General features: G+C 35.8%; 1 protein-coding gene across 4 annotated transcripts in view; it reads left to right on the top strand.

Moving 5' to 3' along the window:
• The window catches only part of Tk (Tachykinin), a 239,578-nt gene that overhangs the window by 120,844 nt on the left and 97,202 nt on the right, over positions 1-21,532 (top strand). For 3 of the 4 annotated variants that reach the window (XM_065239660.1, XM_065239657.1, XM_065239659.1), the window contains exons 2-4: positions 2,246-2,333; positions 2,400-2,596; positions 2,669-2,768. In XM_065239660.1, coding sequence (XP_065095732.1) covers positions 2,265-2,333; positions 2,400-2,596; positions 2,669-2,768 — 366 coding nt within the window. In that variant the 5' untranslated portion in view covers positions 2,246-2,264. Of the gene's footprint in view, positions 1-2,079; positions 2,131-2,245; positions 2,334-2,399; positions 2,597-2,668; positions 2,769-21,532 lie in introns of all 4 variants that reach the window. The other variant, XM_065239658.1, reaches the window with a different exon arrangement.

Here is a 21,532-nt window from a genome sequence, read left to right as displayed (position 1 = left end):
TGATTTGTTCTTGAATGCTCATGTGACTTTAAAAGTCCCATGGTAAGTTTTGGATCTGGGACATATTCAGACATCGCCAATGCATACTTGGATCCTCTTTATGACCTACAATAATCACACATATAGGTAGTTCAATTGTTTTTGTAATACTTTGAACTTATTTATTTATTTATTTATTCGTCAATCAATAAAAAAAAACTTTCAATTTTTTAGACTTTCCGTCTTTCCATCTCAAGCGCACCAAAAAGCTGTGTATTTTTGGACCATTTTTAATTTTCAAAAAAGTGTTATTTATTAAGATGTAGCATGGTATACACACTTAGAAAAAATCACCGACTTCGGTAATTCATTAATCGAATTCTCAACAGCTGAACGGTCGGTAATGTTTTCGGCAATCGAGAACATCACCGAAAAATCTGTAAACTGGATCAGCAAAATTAGCTGTCAAATTTACCGAACGATCGGTAACGTTTACCGATGTGCATTGCTTGATTTGTAGTCGACTTTACCGGAGAACTGTAGTATTGAGGCCAATATGCAAATCGAAAATTACCGAGAGATCTGTAATTTTTTAAAAAGGTAACCGATGCAACTGTAATTTGCTTTAATATTCTTTCAAGGTTGCGGTCACTGCAACCCATGCAAAAATTTGGTTTCAGTCGCGATCAATGTGTTAGTGTTGCAAATTGCACCACCAATGAACAAAAACAAGTTTTTGACGGAAGGATTCGGCGCTACACTGAAAACAGGGAAGCATTGGATGAAGATTCCAAATGCTGCTTTCGGATCGTCGCCAACGGGAATGGAACTTGGACCGACAGAAAAAAATTGACTTCTTGCCGCAAGATTTCACCACGAAATCGGCTGTCAAAGCGTTCGACTTGACAGCGGTTTGTTTTTTATTTTCAACCAGTACAACGCTTGTATTAGTGAAACTGCTCATCAATACTGACGGTGGTAGAGAAGTCTATAAGCAACATTATCGGCCATCTGTCATCGGTTTTTATTTAGATACCGAAAATTAACTACTTACGGAAAATATCTACGATTCGCTCATCTTGGTATTGCATAACAGCCTCCATGATTTCACCTTTTTATTTTTCACAAACACGAACGTTTTCAAAGTCGATCGAAAATCAAAATATGGTGGATTTGACGTTTACCGAGACCGTTACCGAACTCAGTAATGGAACGCTTTGTTTACCGAAACTTCAGTAAAATATTTCACCGAAGTCAGTTATGAACACTGAATCTCAGCTAAATAAATTGCAGAACTACTCGACTGTTGGAATCTCGGCGAAAAAATTTAAGTGCTGTTTATTATAAGCGTTTGAATAACTGACCTACATTGGTTGAGCTGAGTAATTCGTTTTCCTGTTGCTATTATGAACGAATTGTCCTGATAAATTCCTATTCTGATTGGCACTGGAGTGCTACACACACATATTATTTTACTGAAGTCGGTAAATTTTAAACAACTAAAAAAGTCGCTAACTGTACTGTAACCATAGAGGTAACTCTAAGACTAGAAGGTCCCGAAAAACCGTGCTCAATTTTTTGGCTCAGCTCTGGTACTCTCTTTGGTCCCAAGCTAATCGATTCACCCCTCGAAACAAAAACCTGGAAAAACCAATAACCTCTCATTCTATCTGTCAAACTTTCATAGCGAATCAAAACAAACATTGCGTAGTACTAGAATTTCAACTAGAATGGGGTTCGTTAATCGTTTGCTTGGGACCAATAGGCTAGTCAAGTAGTGAGCCAATTTAAAATCGTTAGTTCCGTATTGATTGTTGCTGTAACCGTTACACACTATGAAACGAACAATATTAACATATAATACTTTTTATCATCAAACAGTTGTAAGGAGCTGTTCATAAACTTCGTAGACCGTTTTTCGAGATGGCCTAGACCACCCTTCCCCGAGGCAATCGTCCTTGCAATTATTTTGAAATGTGTATGGACCGTGAACCACCTTAAATTGCATACGTGGCTTATGAACAACTCCAAACAGAAAACACAGTCTATAAACATTTTGAGTCAATTCATGTTTTTTCTTCTTTTTTTCCAATTTATTAGTGTTCCTGACTTTTTAAGTAGCTCAAAAACTCAGTAAAAAAATCCGATCAGGTGGGCTGTGATTAAGTGTGATAGAATAAGTTTTTTTCTTTTTTTTTTTCAATAAATGTAACACTTCTTTCAAATGTATTACAACTGAAAAATTTAATAATGCTTAATATTGCAGCTACCTATCAAAAAAAAAAATGAATGCCAACAACATAGGAACACTCATTCTAGTGATTTTGGACGCCCATTTTATTTATACAGAACCGGTAACTAAACATAACTTTACGTAAATTGAGGAAATATTTTAAATGTGTTGTATTTCTATTTAATAGAATATCCGTGAAAAACGAGGAATTAGGTACAGCGAAAACGTAGCTAATTATTATTCGGATTTTAATCAACCCGATAATGCAATAACAACTGTGTTACCGTCACTGGACTCAGATGGTACATCAAACGTAGTCAACGATGTACACGATGATGATGCACCAGTTTCGCATTGGATCGATGACGGAATCCATTATTTTCGGTAATTATAGTATATAATATGCTGAATTAAATTAGTTTCTCAATAATGAACTCTCCGCCCATTCCGACACAGAGATTCAACACATAACAGAATCAAAACGTTTTCCAATCCTATACCAGAAGAGAAGCAGGAAATTTCCTGGTATAATGATGATGTCCATGATCATTTTTTGGTTAGTTGTTTTTCATGTTCGATGTATTAATTTTTCTAATTTTATATGTGATAAAAAATAGTCAACTCTTCAAACTATGCATTTAATTTTGTTTGAATCTCGCTAATTTTTGCACCGTCGAGCTGTCCGGCAATAAGTTTTATTTAGATCTTAAGAAAAGTTACGTTTGCTTGCTGACCCAAGTAACCAAAAAGCCCGCTAATTCGTCTTTTTGCAATATAAGGCTGATACACGGCTAACATAGGGCATGCTAAGGTTTATATTAGCAGCATATTTTTGTCTTATATTACAAAAAGGCGAATTAGCGGGCTTGTTGGTTACTTGGGGAGTCTATAGGTTGTTCCCGAATTTTTAACTTCAAAGATGGTAATGCGAAGCATGGAGCACACTCCAGAAATCGGGACACTGATGACAAAATCAATCCAGTGTATAATCGATGTGGGTCTTACAAAAACATTTATTTTATAATAACATGCAAAATTTGAAATTTTCGCTCCACGTGCTCAAAACCATTCCACATATTCGGGTCCTGAATCATCCTCTAGAAATTTGAATTCAGTTAGTTAGAAACTGACTTTGCAAGTGGTGCAGCCAGGATTGCAATGAGGGGTGGGGGTGGGGGGGTTGGTTGTGACAAATTACGTGATAACAAATATTTCTAGATAGAGCTGGAATTAGGGCGTAACAGCTTTTGTAAACAATGACTTCTGATGATTTATCGGAAGCCATGGCACTCCATGGCAAATCGACATCACCATCGAGTAGAGGAGGACTTCTCCTACCCGATGGATATGATGCTTTGTGTAGCCGAGCCTTGAATTCCGAGAAATCAACGAGAGAAGTCATTGTTTACAAAGGATGCTACGCCCTAATTCCAGCTCTATCTAGATTTGATCCTTATTTTAGGGAAGCTGGCTAGATTTTCTTGGAATCAGCTAAAAAGGAATGCTAAATATACATTTTAACTAAAAATACATATGTATATCACCGACTAGAAAACCATTCCCGGGAAAGTTACCAGTTGTAGCTTGGAAGCTAACAGAATTTGTCGGGTGATAAACATACAGAAAAAAGTCGGAAGAAATTTCCGGGGGACGTCTGCATGAGCATTCGGGACGAATCGAAAGAAATTTACAGAGAAACTTATAGCGGTAGTCAGCAGACACTTTCGGGGCATATTAGCAGGACTTCTGGGGTAAGTAGAAATGAGCTTCCCGGAGAAATCCTAAGAGTCGTAAGCAAGTCTGAAAATAAAAACTCCAAGATGATGTCGGAAGAAGCACTTCTGGGAAAGCTGTAGTAATTGTCCATGGGAAGTGGCAGGAATCTCCATTGGCGTAGCTAGAAAATTTATCTGGAGGGGGCCTAGGGGATGTGGCTGTTATTTTTTTTTTGCTTAGTTACGGTTAAATAAAATCTCGCGAAGATGCTATGCAATCAAATTGCGTCAAGACATTTTGTTTTTTGGTATATTTTTCTGTGACCAATAATATGACATTGAGGCTTACCAGTGGCGTTTTCTTAGCCTCAATCTACCCGTGCACAAATTCTCAAAACAGAAACAATTATCAAAGTATTGCTTGCAATGGATAGATATCGAGAAAACTATAATAGTAAGTGTCTTTTTCAACCGATTCGAGTATAATTATGGCATTAAATCTGGTTTAGAAAGTTGGTGCACAGGTAAAAAGTCGTAACCTCACTGAGACAGTCTCAGATGGACGCCACTGAGGCTTGCTATTATTTTAATGGTGAAACAATAATTTTGATTATATTTATTTCATAACAACGATACGGACCTCGATTGGGGGAGCCTTAAAAGCTTACTGATTTAGATCAAGCAATGATCGTTTGTTCATGCTTTTTGTAATGAAATCACATAGCGTTATAAATTTAAGCATCCCAAACTTAAGAAGATTCTCAGAGTTAGGTAAGTCCATGAATTTTGTAACCAGCTTTTTTATTTTATTTTGAATATTTCATATGTTTCATCATCAGTAAAATCTCCGACATAGGAACCAAAATAAAATTCTAGGGGTTTGAAATTTACAATTTTCTAAAAATTTTGTTTTTGAAAACTGGTAAAGTGTACTCAGAATAAATTTCATACATTAAGGACTTAAGAAAATGTTCAAGATATATGTACATTAGACTGATGCAAAATTTGAAATTTTCGCTCCACAGTGCTCAAACGGTTCCAAATTGGGCCCTGATTAGCCTCCCAAAATGTGAATTCATTTAGTGAGAAACTGACTTGGCACAAACCATTTGAAGTTTATATGGCAATTACTATGGAGAAACCATAATTTCGGTTCATATCTATCTCAAAATTCACCAGTTCACTCTACTTTAGAAAATGATAGCTGAACTTGTTGAAAATTTTTTCAGCTACAACTTTGTTAAAGACCACTTTTCGATCAAATGTTAGGAACAAAAATTATTAATGATTCAAGTCACTGATGTCTTATGATTATGCTCAATCAATTGTTCAGCAGGCAACATTGGTGTTTATGGCGCGTAGTATAGAGGACAAAAATCATGACTACTATGTCACACTGCAGAATACAGTGTTGCCCACAATACAGTTGCTTAATCTTGCCATAAGATTATCAATCTCTTAAACAATTAATAACTATTTAATTTGACCTTTGGCTGAAAAACAATTTTCTGCAAAGTTGTAGCTGATGAAAAATCCCATAAGAATAGCAATATAATTTATTAACAGTACAATATGTAAAAAGGCTAGAAGACAATAAACAAAAAGTTTTGTTATCCCATAGCAATTTCCATATAAACTTCAAATGGTTTGTGCCAAGTCAGTTTCTTATCAAATGAGTTTAAACTTTCGGAGGCTAATCAGGACCCGATTTGAAACCGTTTGAACACTGTGGAGCGAAAATTTAAAATTTTGTATCAGTCTAATGTCCATGCACAATTTTAAGCATTCTGAATGATAAAATAAATATAGTTTTGAGATCCCAAACCCATTTGTTTTCAAGATTTTGAAACTAAATAAATAGATATCTCTGATACAGATCGTAATTATATTTTTTTTTCGAATTCAAATGTAAATTAGATCAATTGTTATAATTCTAAGACTAAGATAATATTGCAAGATCCTTCCTAGACAGTTATTTCTTAAAAAATGTAGTACAGGCATATTAAAAACAAATTGAATGAGAATTTAAATAATTATATTATGTTTGACATCAACAGAAGTTTCATAATAACTCCACGAAATAAATATGCCTGGAACAAAAATCGACGAAATTTTGTTCAAAATAAATTTAGACATGCTTTGAATTCCTGGCCTTCTATGCATAATTCAAGATCTTGACTGAGGGGGGTGACTCTATCTAAAGGCCTGTATAGAGATCGAAGCGAAGTGAAAACCTCATACAAAATACTATTTTTTACCTGCGTGAAAAACGCAATTGGCAAATTTTTCACTTCACTTTGAACTGTAAACATATACGATCCAGCGAAATCTAATTTTGTGGATCGTATTTTTTTCGCTTTCGTTTATTTTTTTCGCGCATGCAGCACTAGCGAAAAGAGCAGCAGCTAAGCGAAAAGTTGACGTTTCGAGAAAGAGCGTATCTGTCAGATTTTCTAAACTGATTGATTTCGTTTCACATGAACTGTAAACTGCGAAAAAAGGTAACTGGAAAATGTTCCACAAACATTTTTTCACAACCTTTTTCGCTAGCGAAATTTCGTGATTTTTCGCGTGCTTCAATTTTTGTTTCGCTTCGATCTGTATACTAGGCTTAAGATGCAGGAAATGTTTTGCTTTGCTGTTGTGAGATGCACTCGCGCTTAATAGATAAAAACACAATTGATTGTGATTTTGAAGATTTCCTGCAAAAAGGTGGAGAGCGATGCGAGTAGATGGATTTAGATGCAAGAGATGAAAAAAGATTTTCGTAGATTGATTCGTTAGTGTGAGATTTTCCGTCCGTTTTATTTCGAGATTTAGTTGTGTCACACCCCTTGTTCTTGACAATTTATCTAAATCAGCAAGGCACAGGTCTTTTTTATAGAGAATTTACAAATTAGCTGGAAAACTTCTGAATACTTCTTGAACATCCAACAGTCTTGAAAAAATGTTTTAATTTTTAAAAGTTAGAGATGCTCAGAACTTGAGTCTTGAAAAAAAAATATCCAGATAGCTTTACTAACATCTTCATGTATTTATATCGAGATCATACGAATATTTCCTGCTGTCAAGGAAGTATGTCTGAAAGAATATTCTTAAACTTATACAACGTTTCCTGAACATCTACAAAACTCCCTTAAGTTTTACAAAATTTCCTCAGCTTCTAAGAAGTTCCCTGCATTTACTCCAAATTCCATATTTTTCCCATATCTCTTAATTCTACGAAGGTATCTGAACATCTTTGCACTTCTGGAAAGACACCTAAGATAACTACAAATATTTTTGAACATATAGCAAGTTCCTTGAAATTTAATAAAATTCCCTAAACCTCCAAGAAGTTCATGGAGATTTTTTTAAGTAAGATCCCTGACAAACTGCAACGAAGTTCTCTAAACTGAAGCGAGGAGGCCTGAAGTTCTTAGAAGTTTATTGAACTATTTTTCGATCTTCTACAAAACTCCCTGAACTTTTTCAAAATTCCTTCACTAGCTCTTCAAAATGCTACGAAATTCGCAAAACTTCTACAAAGTTTGCTGCACTTATACGTTTCTCCCGCGAAGCTCCCTGAAATTAAATAGAGGTTCCCGATCAATAATAAGTGTCCATGAAATGAAATAATGTTCCCTTAACTTCTACAAAGCTCCTTAAACATAAATAAATTTTCCACATCTACACTTTTCCAAGTTCCTTGTATCTACGATTTTTTCTGAAGATCTATGTTGTTCCCACAATTCCAACTAAGTTTCATCAATTTCTATTACATATAGAAAGTTTCTTAAAGTTATACGAAGTTCCCAGAAGTTAAAGAAAAATTCTTGGACTCATGGCTAATTTTTAGAGTCTGAGACGTCGTATTATGCCATCGATTACATATCGATTTAATATATTTTCTCGAAATTGTATCTTCTATTCCAGAACAAAAGAAAAGTATTCAACATATAGGAGTTTAATAAAATCTTTGTTTGTGATCCATTTTTATTAATCGCTGTTAAATAGTAACATCGAACTTGACAATCTTTACAAAATACCCGTGAGTAAAAAAAACACCAAAATTCAAATAATAATTCTGGGGGGGGGGGGGGGGGGGGGCTAGCCCCCTTGGCAGCCTCATTAGCTACGGCAATGAGAATCTCTCGGTGGAAGTCAAAAGAAACTGCTAGGGCAAGGTAGAGTCGTACGAAACATCCTAATTAAACTGGAACTAGCTTCTGCGGAAAAAAGCAAGCAAAAATTCAGGAAAAGTAATAAAAAAAACCGCAAGTAGGTGGAAGAAACTTCAACAGGATACAACTTCTGACAGAAGTCAGAAGAAACCAGGGAAAGTTAGCAATCTGGGAGTAGTTGGATGAAACTTCTTGAACAAGTTTAAAAAAAAACTTCTAGAGTAGTCGGATAAAATGTAAAAAAAAAAAATATATCGAATAAGCGTTGTTAGAACTCATTTAAGGGGGGAAATACAACTAACACGTCAAAAACTCGACGATTTTCGGAATTTTTTTGTGAGCTAATGAAACAACGCAAACGTTTGGGGTTTTTTGCATTAAATTGCTTAAATCTTCCTCTACATTTAAATTTTTTTTTTTCATTGGTTTGTGACCTCTGTGGCTCCTTGGGGTCACATAGAAAGGAGGTCTACGGTGGGGATTGGTAATTGGCGGGCGTTCTAGAGACCAGAAAAATGGACAAAACTTACTTTTATCAATTGGATCTTATTCAGTAAAGATTTTTGTTCTATGTGAAACAAAAAAAAACGATTTAAAAATTTAGAAAAAAAATATTTGAAAAAAAAGTTGATTTTTTACTGTTTTTTTCGCTAGGTTTCAAGTCATTTGGATGAGAACTTTTTGAGTTATCTTTCCCGCCAATTTGGAAAACACCGTTTCGAGAAAAACGCGTTTAAAGTTTTGGGTTGTGTAAAAACATGATTTCTGGAGCTTACGATTAATCGGCGATACCGGGGCCATAGATCACTCCTTCCTCGCGCTCGTAGCATTTTTAAATTTTTTTAAAGTAAAATATAAAAAATCAATGAAAAAAAATTTTACTTGTATTTCCGCCCTTAAGTCTAATAACAGCTTTTCGGCATACCTTATACAACACCAAGTATTTCGATGTTGGGGTTGAATAAATTCTCCAGATTTGTGTGAACAAAACCTGAACAGAATTTATTATTAAAATAGTACAAGTTGTTTCTTCGATAGGCGATTGTTTGTTGGGTAACCCTTTGTTGCGCCATAATTACACTTAAATCTCAATATTTGATTAACTCCCACACAGTAATTAACAATTACCGCTGCACAGAAATGTTCATCAAAATATGTGATATCTCATCACGGTATTAGTTTTTGTTCATAGATGTCTCATTTTGAGATTTGTTTTACATAAAACATTATGTATTGAAGAAATATACCCATTTGTATTTTGTGGATTACTAGATAGCGTATTGCTGTCTTCTAAAAAGTTGTGTGTTTTTGTAAAATATAAATCTTTTTTCAACACAATATGCCTTGGAAAAAAATTAAACACAAAAGCTTAAGCCAAAAAAAAATATTTTAATGGGGCTTTTATTAAGAATACTTCATTTCTCAATGAAAATAATATGCTCGCAAATTTTCGTCTTCAGCTAAGAAAATTTCAGTATCATAAATCAGTTGCGTCTTCTATTAGCTAAAAACTTCTATTAAGACTCCAAATTGATTAAACTTCATCTTCATGCAGTTTAATTTTTTTTTCCTGGAATTCACCCTTCTGGACCACTGTGCATAAGTGTTTCTGGCTCGTGAAATAGAGCATATAAATCATGGCTACTGCATTATACAGCATTGCCCACATCCACCATTTTGGTGATCTTTTTTGGGAAGGTAAACTTTTTATGTAACATAGACATAGACGTTATAAATAATTAATCTTTTATTACAAATTATTAAACTACAGCTAAAACTCTCCTAAATAAAGTTTGAAAAAAATATATATATATATATCTCCAGAAGCAAAAACATATGTATATATATATATATATATATATATATATATATATATATATATATATATATATATATATATCTCCAGAAGCAAAAACAAAATACTTCCAAAATAAATTCAACATTATACTTCCAATTCAATTCAAACCCCGTGCCAAAAACAAACGGTTTTGTGGTTTTGTTGCCAAAGTCGAACCATGCCAAAATAAAACGGGTACTCCATTGAATATTACATCGATACTGCTGCAACCAGGCCAATTCATCCGTTGTTTAATATTTATTTGTTCGTCAATCAATCAAATCGTAGACTACATATTAACATTGGGACTTATGTTCTATGACTTCGCAGGGTTCTGATATATATTTTTAATTCAGTTGAGGGCATATTTAGGTCAATCATTTCGCACAACAGTCATCATCTGATTTACCGGTCTAAATTTAGCGTAATTGGTCCGATGGCGATCTACTGCGAACAAGTGTCGATTGCGTAATTGTCGGGAAGGTGCATACAAATTTAATCTTGACAATAGATCACCTGAGTCAATGCGTTGCGAAATGATATTGTTTAATAAAGAAATATTTACGTAATCCCGACGTTCTTTCAATGTTTGAATGCTGATCAACAAGCCACGTGCTTCATATGACGGGAGAGGAACTAGCTGTCCAACCGAACCTACACAGTGCATATAATAATATATATAATAGTGCTTTTGGATTGACTCTATTCGTTCTTCATGCTTTTTCATACAAGGTGACCAAACAACGCTACAATATTCTAATATTGACCTCACATAAGCAACGTAAAGTGATTTTATTGTATAAGGATCTTTAAAGTGGAGACCGAAATGTTTTATAAAATTAAGCATATTGTTGCTATATGTATTATTGTGCTATAATGGTCAACAAATGTCAATTTAGAATTTAGAAAAACACCTAAATCTCTTACATTTTCACATTTTTGAACATTTTCATTACCTAATCTGCCCATAATCACATATCAGTCCCATATGGATAGGAAATCAAGCAAAGATGGGACTGATATGCGATTATGGGTAGTAATGTAATACGAAGATTTTGTTTGTTTAGTTTTCTACTGTACGTTATAAGATTACATGTTTTAATATTTAGTTTCAATAAACTTTTACTACACCACCTGTAAAAAACATGTATTTCATTCTGAAACACATTCATATCGTTATCGCTTCATGTCATCAGCGTATATAAGTACTCTGATATTTTTTACAATAAGACAGACGTCATTAATGTACAAACTAAAAAGAAGGGAACCTAGATGCGAGCCCTGGGGAACCCCTGACGTGACATGAATTGGCTTAGATGTTTTCTCGTTGAATCTTACAATTTGCTGGCGATCAACTAAATACGACTTAATCCAGGTGAGGAGCTTCATCTTAATTCCCATTTTTTTCTAATTTAAAAATCAGCATTGGGATATCAATTGTGTCAAACGCTTTGCTGAAGTCCGTATATAGAGCTTCTACTTGGTTACCTCTGTCCATTGCATTTAATACGAAATCCACAAATTCCAAAAGGTTTGTGGTAGTTGAACGGCCTTTAAAAAAGCCGTGTTGTGCACTAGTTATTCTTTGTTTTATTTGACCAAAAACGTTTTTATTTATAATTGATTCAAAGAGTTTTGGAATACACGAAATGATAGCAATCCCACGATAATTTCGTATAATTTAAGTAAGATTTTTTTTCCATTCCTTCGGGAATACACCGGATTCAAGTGACACATTAAACAGCCAGAATAAAGGGGTTGTGAGTTCAGTTACTAAGTTTTTCATAAAAATAGGTCCTGAACCTTTAGTGGCGTCCAAATCTTGGAACATTGTACATTGTACTATGTACGCCAGCGCTTTTGATGTAGTGCACAAAACCGATGTAATAGGGGAAATGGCTCTAATGTTGGCCTTTGGATCTAAGATTGGGCCCATCGCTAAAAATCTGCTATTTATCAATTGTTGCTATTGAAAATTTAGTCGATTGCTGAATTTATGTATGGGCCCAAATTAGGCCGACATTACATACATTTCTCCTATATGAAGATGTAATTTTCAAGACGTATTAAAGTAACGTACACAAAAAAGTGATGTAAAGGAAAAGTATTCAAAATTGTCAAAAGGAAAACAATTTTTTTTTAAGCAGCTTAAGCCTAGCCTCAGTCTATCTAGGTCATCCTGCGGTTAAGGAAGATTTTATCTGTCTGGAACATTTCCGTCGAACAAGAAAAAGGTGAAAATCTTCTGCACGTTTCCTTTCGGTAGGTGTGGCTTCATGAGTCGATCCAAATGAATGACAATGATGACGGCTATCATTGTGGTTGAATAAACAGCCAACATAACACAAATGTTATCAAAATAATACTCCTTGGAAATCAAAAAAAAAAAAATGATCTAGTTATCATTGGAAATATCTTGATAACAAATCCTGTGATCCATGCAATTTTTTTCAACAAAATTCAAATGATTTTATCGATTTGGTATTAAAGGCTTACGCTGATAACTGTAATATGATTGGCAGTGTTTTTTTTTTCTTGTCATGGGGATAATATTTGAAACTTTGATCGAATCTTGCATAAATTAATATTCTTTCATGATAACAATTGATAACAAAATTAGTCAATGCTGATAACTAGATTTGTTATGCGATAATAACTGAAAACAAAATGATATCTGGAATAACAAGACTTGTTTTCAAGATTGTTATCAGGTTGTTATTTGACATTGCTCGGGCCGTACCATAACAGTTAATCGACCGTTTCGCTGTACCCAAAATATGCTTACATTAAGTATTCACAAATGCAAAATATCTCTGACGAGCCTCTTGAATGTGTTCATCAAGTACTGGATTTAGGAGTTACCCTTGACTCAACGCTCGCCTTTCGATTTCTCTACAACGATATTATCTGTAGAGCTAATCGACAGCTTGGAATTATATTCAAAATAGCTAACGAATTCCATGACCCTCTTTGCCTACGATCTATACTGCGCTCTGGTACGGTCGATCCTGAAATACAAATGCTGGTTTGGTGCCCGTATCAGTCACTTGGATTGCTAGGATCAAAGCAATCTAAGGAAATTCGTGAGATACGCGCTTCGAAATATTCCGTGGCAAGATTCACTCAATTTCCCACCATACGAAGACTGCTTTAGACTACTGGGTATAGACATTTTGGAGAAAAGAAGCTGTCTTTGTGGGTAAGATCCTATTGGGAGAGACCGATTCATCAGAGATCCTAGCACAGCTGAATATTTATGTGCCAGAAAGAACCCTTCGCCAACGTGATTTTACTACTTGAATCTCACAATGCATTGTATGGTCAACATGATCTCATCCATTTTATGTCAGCCAGCTTCAACCAGACGTTTTTGTTGTTTGACTTCAATGCTTTCTGCTGCTACATTTAAGCGTAAGCATACGGAAAGGCATAACAAATGTTGAACACCATTATAATTAATCATATCGATTATCCATTTTCTATGGAGATGGCCCTGTTCCACTGATAGTAAGTAATAAAAATCTCCATGTAGAAATTGAGACAACTAGGAATAATTCGCTCATCGAAAAACCGACATGAAACTTAAGCTCAACTCTTGATCGAGAATCCATAACGGCGGATTCAAATGTGCAGCGATCCCAGTTGTCAAAACCGTAGAAATTTGTTATCTAGATAAAAATAATTTGCCCGGAATAGATAAGACACGAACCAACTCATACATTTTGTATTTGTCAGTTTTGTGCTTTGATCAGAAATTTGATGGTACTTTGTATGGTCATTCATGTCGGTTTGTCGGTGATTCGCTTTCGATACATATCTGGCCAAAAAAAGTGAACGATGTCCTGAAGAATACATTCATGGAGTTTTTGTACTTTTTGAGTTACTAGATTAAAGGAGTACAACGGTACTAATTTGTATGTCTGTCTGTGGTATACTTTGTATGTCTGTACAATGTTTGATATCTTTGGATATCCTACTATTTGGCGCGCGCGAACTCTAGGCTTTTTTATCCAGTTAAAGGATTAACGCGCGCACATACCGAATCACATACGGGACTTTCTCAACTTTAGCGAGCCTAGCTGGAAGAACCAGTAGTAGGGTCGCAAAGAGAATACTAGCTTCTTATTTTGTGAAGTTATTCGATAAGCCAACTGTGAAGTCGGGTCGAGCTTCAGACTAAGAATCTTTTTTGTTTATTGAAATGCATTTTCCTTTTATACAGTTTTAGTTACATTGATTCATGAATGTTGAAAAGAGTCATTTGAGAAAAAGAGTGAGACGACTGGAGTGACACCAAAAATGCGCATCCTAGCAATATCGGAAATAATGGTTTATTTTGGTTGAGCGCCCGGCGTTGTCATTCGAAACCTTTCTTGCTGCGCGAACAACCTTGGCTCACCCGGGAAGGGTGGAAGAGGACGAGGGAGCGCTGCAGTTCTAGTGACGAGTGACAAACATATGGGTCGTGTAAAGTTGCATAATTGCATTCTTGCCCGAGCGATGGCTCGGTGCCTGGAGTGGATAATTTATTAGCATGGTTCATATTGATTGGGGTTTTGTTAGCTATGTGAGAATGGTATACTACACCATCCCCCTTAGGGAGAATAATGTAATGAAATGAAATTATTCCTAGAAAAAAAAATTGTCCGTCTCCAGTTGTCTCTTTCAAAGGATTGTCTGTTACAGATTTTTTTGATTTTGTTTTACAATATGTGTTTTTAGTTATGAAGATATAAATTTTGGTTTGGAATTATAAATGCTTAATTATTTATAACTATTTCTAACCGAATTTTGCACTCCACAGCATATAGCTGGGAACATTCACCTACCTCATCTTGTTTACTATTTTTTTAATTTTACTTTTTTTTTGTGTGAGGTTAGGCTCGGTGGAACTCTACTTAAAATTAATCACTTTTGTTTATGTTTTGACAAGTCTATTTTTGTGTACAGTGCTAGTTTTTCCTGTATTAATCTATTTGATTTCATTTCAACAGTATAGGGTGCAATATAGAATGAGTCTAGTTTGCGTTTTTTTTTTAAATTTTTTATGTACACTGTGTCGTTAATAGATATTATAAAAGGATTTGTAACTTCATCGTATTGCTTTTTTCTTTGAGATTTATGTTCTAATAGTTTTTGTTTTGCGTTTTCGTGAGATAATTTTAGTTTGTATTGTAATTCATTCTTGTAGATTTCAAAATTATATATTGGTTCTTTGTGGTTTTTGATGCATTCTTGTGGAAGATTGGCTTTTCTTCCAAAAATTAATTCAAACGGTGTATAATTATGATCGATGTGTGGGGTTGTGTTGTAAGAAAATTCATAGTATTTTATCCAATCATCCCAATCTGATTGGTGTTCGTTGGTGAATGATCGCAGGTATTCGTCAAGACACCTGTGATTTCTCTCCAATGATCCAATTGATTCGGGGTGATAAGGAGTTGAAAATGTTTGCTTGATTTGAAGTAGATTGCAAATTTGTTCAAGAATCTCATTTTTGTATTCGGTTCCTTGATCAGATCGCATTTCTAGAAAATTACCGTATATTAAGATAAAGCGTTCTACTAAAGCTTTCGCAATTGTATTACCTTCTTTATTCTGTATTGGGATAATGACTATGTATTTTGTTAAATCGCACTGAATAGTAATACAGTAACGATTGTTATTAATGGTTCTAGGTAGTGGTCCTACCGTATCTATGGAAATAACTTCAAATGCTCTTGAAGGTGTTGTCGTGACTGTCATTGGTTGTCTAGCGTGTTTGATAATCTTGTTTCTTCAGCACAACTCGCAGGCCTTAACGAATTGAGCAATAGATCCTTTCATATCACGCCATTTGTATATTTATCGGAGACGTAGATACAAGCGGTGTTGTCCTACATGTCCTCCTGTTGGTGTATTATGATGGTTATGTAAAATGGTTTGCTTGTCTTTCGTGTTATTAATGAATGTTGGTTCATTATAAATAATTATTTGCAAATAGTTTAATACTTTATTTGCAATCATTTTAAAATAGTTCATTGGTACCAATTGGAAAATAAAATCTGCTGCAGAAAGCGCTATTTTCTTTGTATTATTTATTTTTGCATATTTTTCGATTTCTGGAAGAGCAAACTCTAAGGCTTGACTTCCATTTCTTACATCTTGATGCACGATTGCGACAAGTGTGTTTTTCTTTAGTATCATAAATTTCAAAGTATTGTTCACTACGGCTGTAGACAGTTTTATCATTTTTCTCGTTTCCGTAGGACTTTCAGTTTCATATACTGAGAGTTGATCAATCTCTCTTTTTTCATGAATATTTTCTTCTTTTTTATTTCTTATTTGCGCGTTTCTACGGGTCATTGCCCTGGTATTTACTAATAATATATTTGATTGCTTTAATTTTTCTGATGTAGTAACAATACGCGATAAAGCGTCAGCTGCTACATTTTCCTTACCTTTAATATATACAACGTCGTAGTCGAATCCTTCAAGATCGATACGCATTCTAGTTAGTTTTGAAGTTGGGTTTTTGATATAGAAAAGATAGACAAGTGGTCTGTGATCTGTTCGTACTGTAAAGCGTCTACCATACAGATAAGCCTCAAAGTAATTTATGGCCCAATGTATGGCTGTTAGTTCTTTTAGTATTACCGGTTTGTTTCGCTCTGCTGGAGTAAAGGTTTTACTCGCAAAAGCCACAGGTTGATCACCTGCCTCCGTAACTTGCGACAAGACTGCTCCGCATCCAACATCAGAAGCATATGTCGTTAGTACGAATTTTCGGGTAAATTCTGGGTATTGAAGTAGTCTTGGTGACATTAGTTGTTGTCTTAAAAGATCAAATGAAAATTGGCATTTGTCTGTCCATTGAAAGGTTGCATTTTTCTTTAGAAGTTGATTTAATGGAAATGCTACGTTAGCGAAATTTTCGACTAACTTGCGATAGTAGTTGCAGAAAGCAACGAATCTACGCACATCGTCTGCTTTTTTAGGAACTGAGTAGTTCCTAATAGCTTCAAATTTTGACTCGTCTGGTAATATACCTTTGTCTGTAATCTTATGACCGAGATAAGTTACTTCGGTTCTAAGAAATTTGCATTTCGAAATGTTTAATTTCAAGTTATATTTTCTCAAGCGTTCGAACACTGATGCTAAATTTGATAAATGATGCTTCAGTGAACATCGAATTGCAACTATGTCGTCTATGTAAATAAATGCTCTTTCAGGTGTTAAACCTGCCATTGCTATCGCCATCATTCTCTGGAAACTATTTGGGCTAATATTCAGTCCAAATGGTAATCTCTTGAAATGATAGTGGCCAGAACTTGTTGAAAATGCTGTAAATTTTCTAGAATTTTCGTCCAAAGGGATTTGATGAAATCCAGACATTAAATCCAACGTGCTGAAATATTTTGCCCTACCTAGTTGATCTAATATACTCTCAATCCTAGGTAGTGGAAATTTATCAGGCATAATTTTCTTGTTTAGCTGTCGAAAATCAACGACTAAACGCCATTTTTTCTCTAAATTGTCCGATTTCTTCGGTACAAGTAATATCGGGGAATTGTAAGATGAAACTGAGGGTTCAATAATTTCCTCTTTTAACATCTTTTGAACTTGCTTTTCAATTTCTTCACCTTGGGCGTGAATTGTTTTATAGTTGGGTATATACACTGGAACATTGTCAGTTAAACTGATGTTCTGCATATAAAAATTATTGGTGCTTAATTTTTCGTCTTCCATATTGAAAACATCTTCAAAATTCATTATTAATTTTTCTAGTTCTTTCCTTGCATGTGGGGTAATATGATTAGTATCTATTTTCTTTAAAATCTTTTTACACCTTTCATTTTTATCTGACGAGTAACCTTTAGGTGAAATCACTTGAAAGTTTTTAAGTGATTCCAACTTAGGCTTAAATTCTGAATAAGTTATAAACACTGAACTGTTAGAAGTGTTAATAAATTTGAATATTGGTTGTTTTGCCGATATGATTGTGTTTCCACAGAAAACTCCAGGTTGAACTTCCTGTGAATGTACAACCATATCTTCTTTCAACCCTAATGTTGGTATGTAACGAACTACTTCATGTCGAGCAGGTAAAAATATAGTGTTTTTGAAATTGTCCTCTATGGGGATTGAGATTTCGTTTTGGTTTATTGAAAATGTAAGTAACCATGGCTCGTAATTTATGTTGCATTTATACTTTGTTAAAAAGTCCCTTCCTAAGATTCCATCTGTAGGTATCGGGAAATCATCATTAACTATATGGAATTTAGTGATTTTCCTTAATTGTTTAGCAAATGGCCGTTCGCAATGCTGAGTTTCAAGATTGTTTTAAACTACTCGTCAATTCTATAATTTGAAACTGTCAAAAATAAAACTGCAACCCGTTCAGCGCAACGCACAGTTCTAAAAGATGTATGTTATCATCAAGTTTCATAAACTTTACTATCCTCTATGAAGTTCTCCGTTTTTTGTTTGTGCAGCTCTTCGAAACATCTTTAAACACATACAAAGAAATTTGAAACAGAGTTCCATTCGTGTTTCAAACTCGCTCAGAAATAAAACAGAATAGTCGAGCAGTTGCAAATCTGGTGCAAAATAGTGCTCGAATTATGAAACTGCAACTCAGCATTGCGAGAGGTACGTTTCTGTTCTAGTTTCAAATTGAAACAGTCCTTATAAAATACAACAGCATTGCGAACGGCCTTAGGTTTTCCGTACAACACTGCAAAACCCAAACGTTTCAGTCAAGGTGACTACATATAGGTGTTCTAATGTGTCAAATTCATGATTCAGCCATGTTGGATTTTTGTATGGGACAGCGACCGAGTTTGTTTACAATTTGCTCTAAAACCGCACTTCACCCCCCCCCCCCCCCCGCGACCTCCTCGCCTATATAGTAACAAAGCTGTATCACCATTTGTATACCCACCATGGTTTCAGTTTCGACAGCTGATGCAAAGTGTGGGCAAGCAGCTGAGGCGAACTGTTTCAACTGCTTAATTTTGTTATATCGTGATACGAACAAATGCCGGTTTGTCTAAAAAGACCGGAGCAAGTCATATCCCCTCGCGTAGAGGACATTGAAAACTATTCATCAATACCAACCGGTGGAAAATAACGATTTTAAATTGGCTCACTACTTGACTAGCCTATTGGTCCCAAGCAAATCGATTAACGTATTTTCCTATGTTTCGAGGCGTGCATCGATTAGCTTGGGACCGAAGAGAGTTCCAGAGCTGAGCCAAAAAGTTGAGCACGTTTCTTCGGGACCTTCTAGTCTTAGAGTTACCTCTATGCCAATATCTTGTTGTCTACGGTTTGCAGCCTAGAAATCCAGAAACAAGTCCTACCAGCAGCTGAATTCCAGCGCGCAGTTTCTTCGAAGAGAATTAGTTCATTGAGATTCAACGTGATAATTTTCTTCTCTTCGAAGAAATTGTGTTCCGCAATTCAGCTACAGGACTTCTAGACTGCCAACCGGAGACAACGAGATACTTCATTTGAAAGTAACGATGCCATCCTGCCACCAGGCTAAATTGGAAAATCCGTCTTTCCGCATGACAATCAATCGTTGGTTGGATCCATGACTATATGCATTACATTTTTGTCCTTGATGCGCCAATTGCTTCTACCTATTATCTAAGCTTACTGACAGGTCATAGCTAGGAAAAGTAACGATGTCATCCTGCCACCAGGCTAAGTTGGGAAATCCGTCTGTCCGCATTATGACCCCACATGGCAATCAGTTGTTGGTTGGATCTAAGACTAAATGCATTACTTTTTTGTCCTTGATGCGCCAGATGCTTCTTCCTATTATCTAAGGTTAGTGACAGGTCATAGCTAGAGAAAGTAACGATGCCATCCTGCCACCAGGCTAAGTTGGGAAATCCGTCTGTCCGCATTATAACCGCGCATGTCAATCAGTTGTTGGTTGGATCTAAGACTAAATGCATTACTTTTTTGTCCTTGATGCGCCAGATGCTTCTTCCTATTATCTAAGGTTAGTGACAGGTCATAGCTAGAGAAAGTAACGATGCCATCCTGCCACCAGGCTAAGTTGGGAAATCCGTCTGTTCGCATTATGACCCCACATAGCAATCAGTTGTTGGTTGGATCTAAGACTAAATGCATTACTTTTTTGTCCTTGATGCGCCAGATGCTTCTACCTATTATCTAAGCTTACTGACAGGTCATAGCTAGGAAAAGTAACGATGTCATCCTGCCACCAGGCTAAGTTGGGAAATCCGTCTGTCCGCATTATGACCCCACATGGCAATCAGTTGTTGGTTGGATCTAAGACTAAATGCATTACTTTTTTGTCCTTGATGCGCCAGATGCTTCTTCCTATTATCTAAGGTTAGTGACAGGTCATAGCTAGAGAAAGTAACGATGCCATCCTGCCACCAGGCTAAGTTGGGAAATCCGTCTGTCCGCATTATAACCGCGCATGTCAATCAGTTGTTGGTTGGATCTAAGACTATATGCATTACTCCTTTATGCATTACTCCTTTATCCTTGATGCACCAAATGCTTCTTCCTATTATCTAAGGTTAGTGACAGGTCATAGCTAGAAAAAGTAACGATGCCATCCTGCCACCAGGCTAAGTTGGGAAATCCGTCTATCCGCATGACAATCAATCGTTGGTTGGATCCATGACTATATGCATTACTTCTTTGTCCTTGATGCACAAAATGCTTCTACCTATTGCTTTGGATGCGTCTCAGGTCATAGCTAGAGAAAGTAACGATGTCATCCTGCCACCAGGCTAAGTTGGGAAATCCGTCTGTCCGCATTATGACCCTGCATTGCAATCAGTTGTTGGTTGGATCTAAGACTATATGCATTACTTCTTTGTCCTTGATGCACCAAATGCTTCTTCCTATTATCTAAGGTTAGTGACAGGTCATAGCTAGTGAAAGTAACGATGCCATCCTGCCACCAGGCTAAGTTGGGAAATCCGTCTATCCGCATGACAATCAATCGTTGGTTGGATCCATGACTATATGCATTACTTCTTTGTCCTTGATGCACCAAATGCTTCTTCCTATTATCTATGGCTAGTGACAGCTCATAGCTAGTGAAAGTAACGATGCCATCCTGCCACCAGGCTAAGTTGGGAAATCCGTCTATCCGCATGTCAATCAGTTGTTAGTTGGATCTAAGACTATATGCATTACTTCTTTGTCCTTGATGCGCCAGATACTTCTTCCTATTATCTAAGGTTAGTGACAGGTCATAGCTAGTGAAAGTAACGATGCCATCCTGCCACCAGGCTAAGTTGGGAAATCCGTCTATCCGCATGACAATCAATCGTTGGTTGGATCCATGACTATATGCATTACTTCTTTGTCCTTGATGCACCAAATGCTTCTTCCTATTATCTAAGGTTAGTGACAGGTCATAGCTAGTGAAAGTAACGATGCCATCCTGCCACCAGACTAAGTTGGGAAATCCGTCTATCCGCATGACAATCAATTGTTGGTTGGATCCATGACTATATGCATTACTTCTTTGTCCTTGATGCACCAAATGCTTCTTCCTATTATCTATGGTTAGTGACAGCTCATAGCTAGTGAAAGTAACGATGCCATCCTGCCACCAGGCTAAGTT

Source organism: Ochlerotatus camptorhynchus, unplaced genomic scaffold, assembly GCF_037179485.1.
Source record: "Ochlerotatus camptorhynchus isolate MF236.1 unplaced genomic scaffold, CSIRO-AGI_Acam_v1.1 ptg000061l, whole genome shotgun sequence".
NCBI lineage: Eukaryota > Metazoa > Arthropoda > Insecta > Diptera > Culicidae > Ochlerotatus > Ochlerotatus camptorhynchus.
Note: the sequence above shows the minus strand (reverse complement) of the source record. Positions and strands in the feature narration are given on the sequence as shown.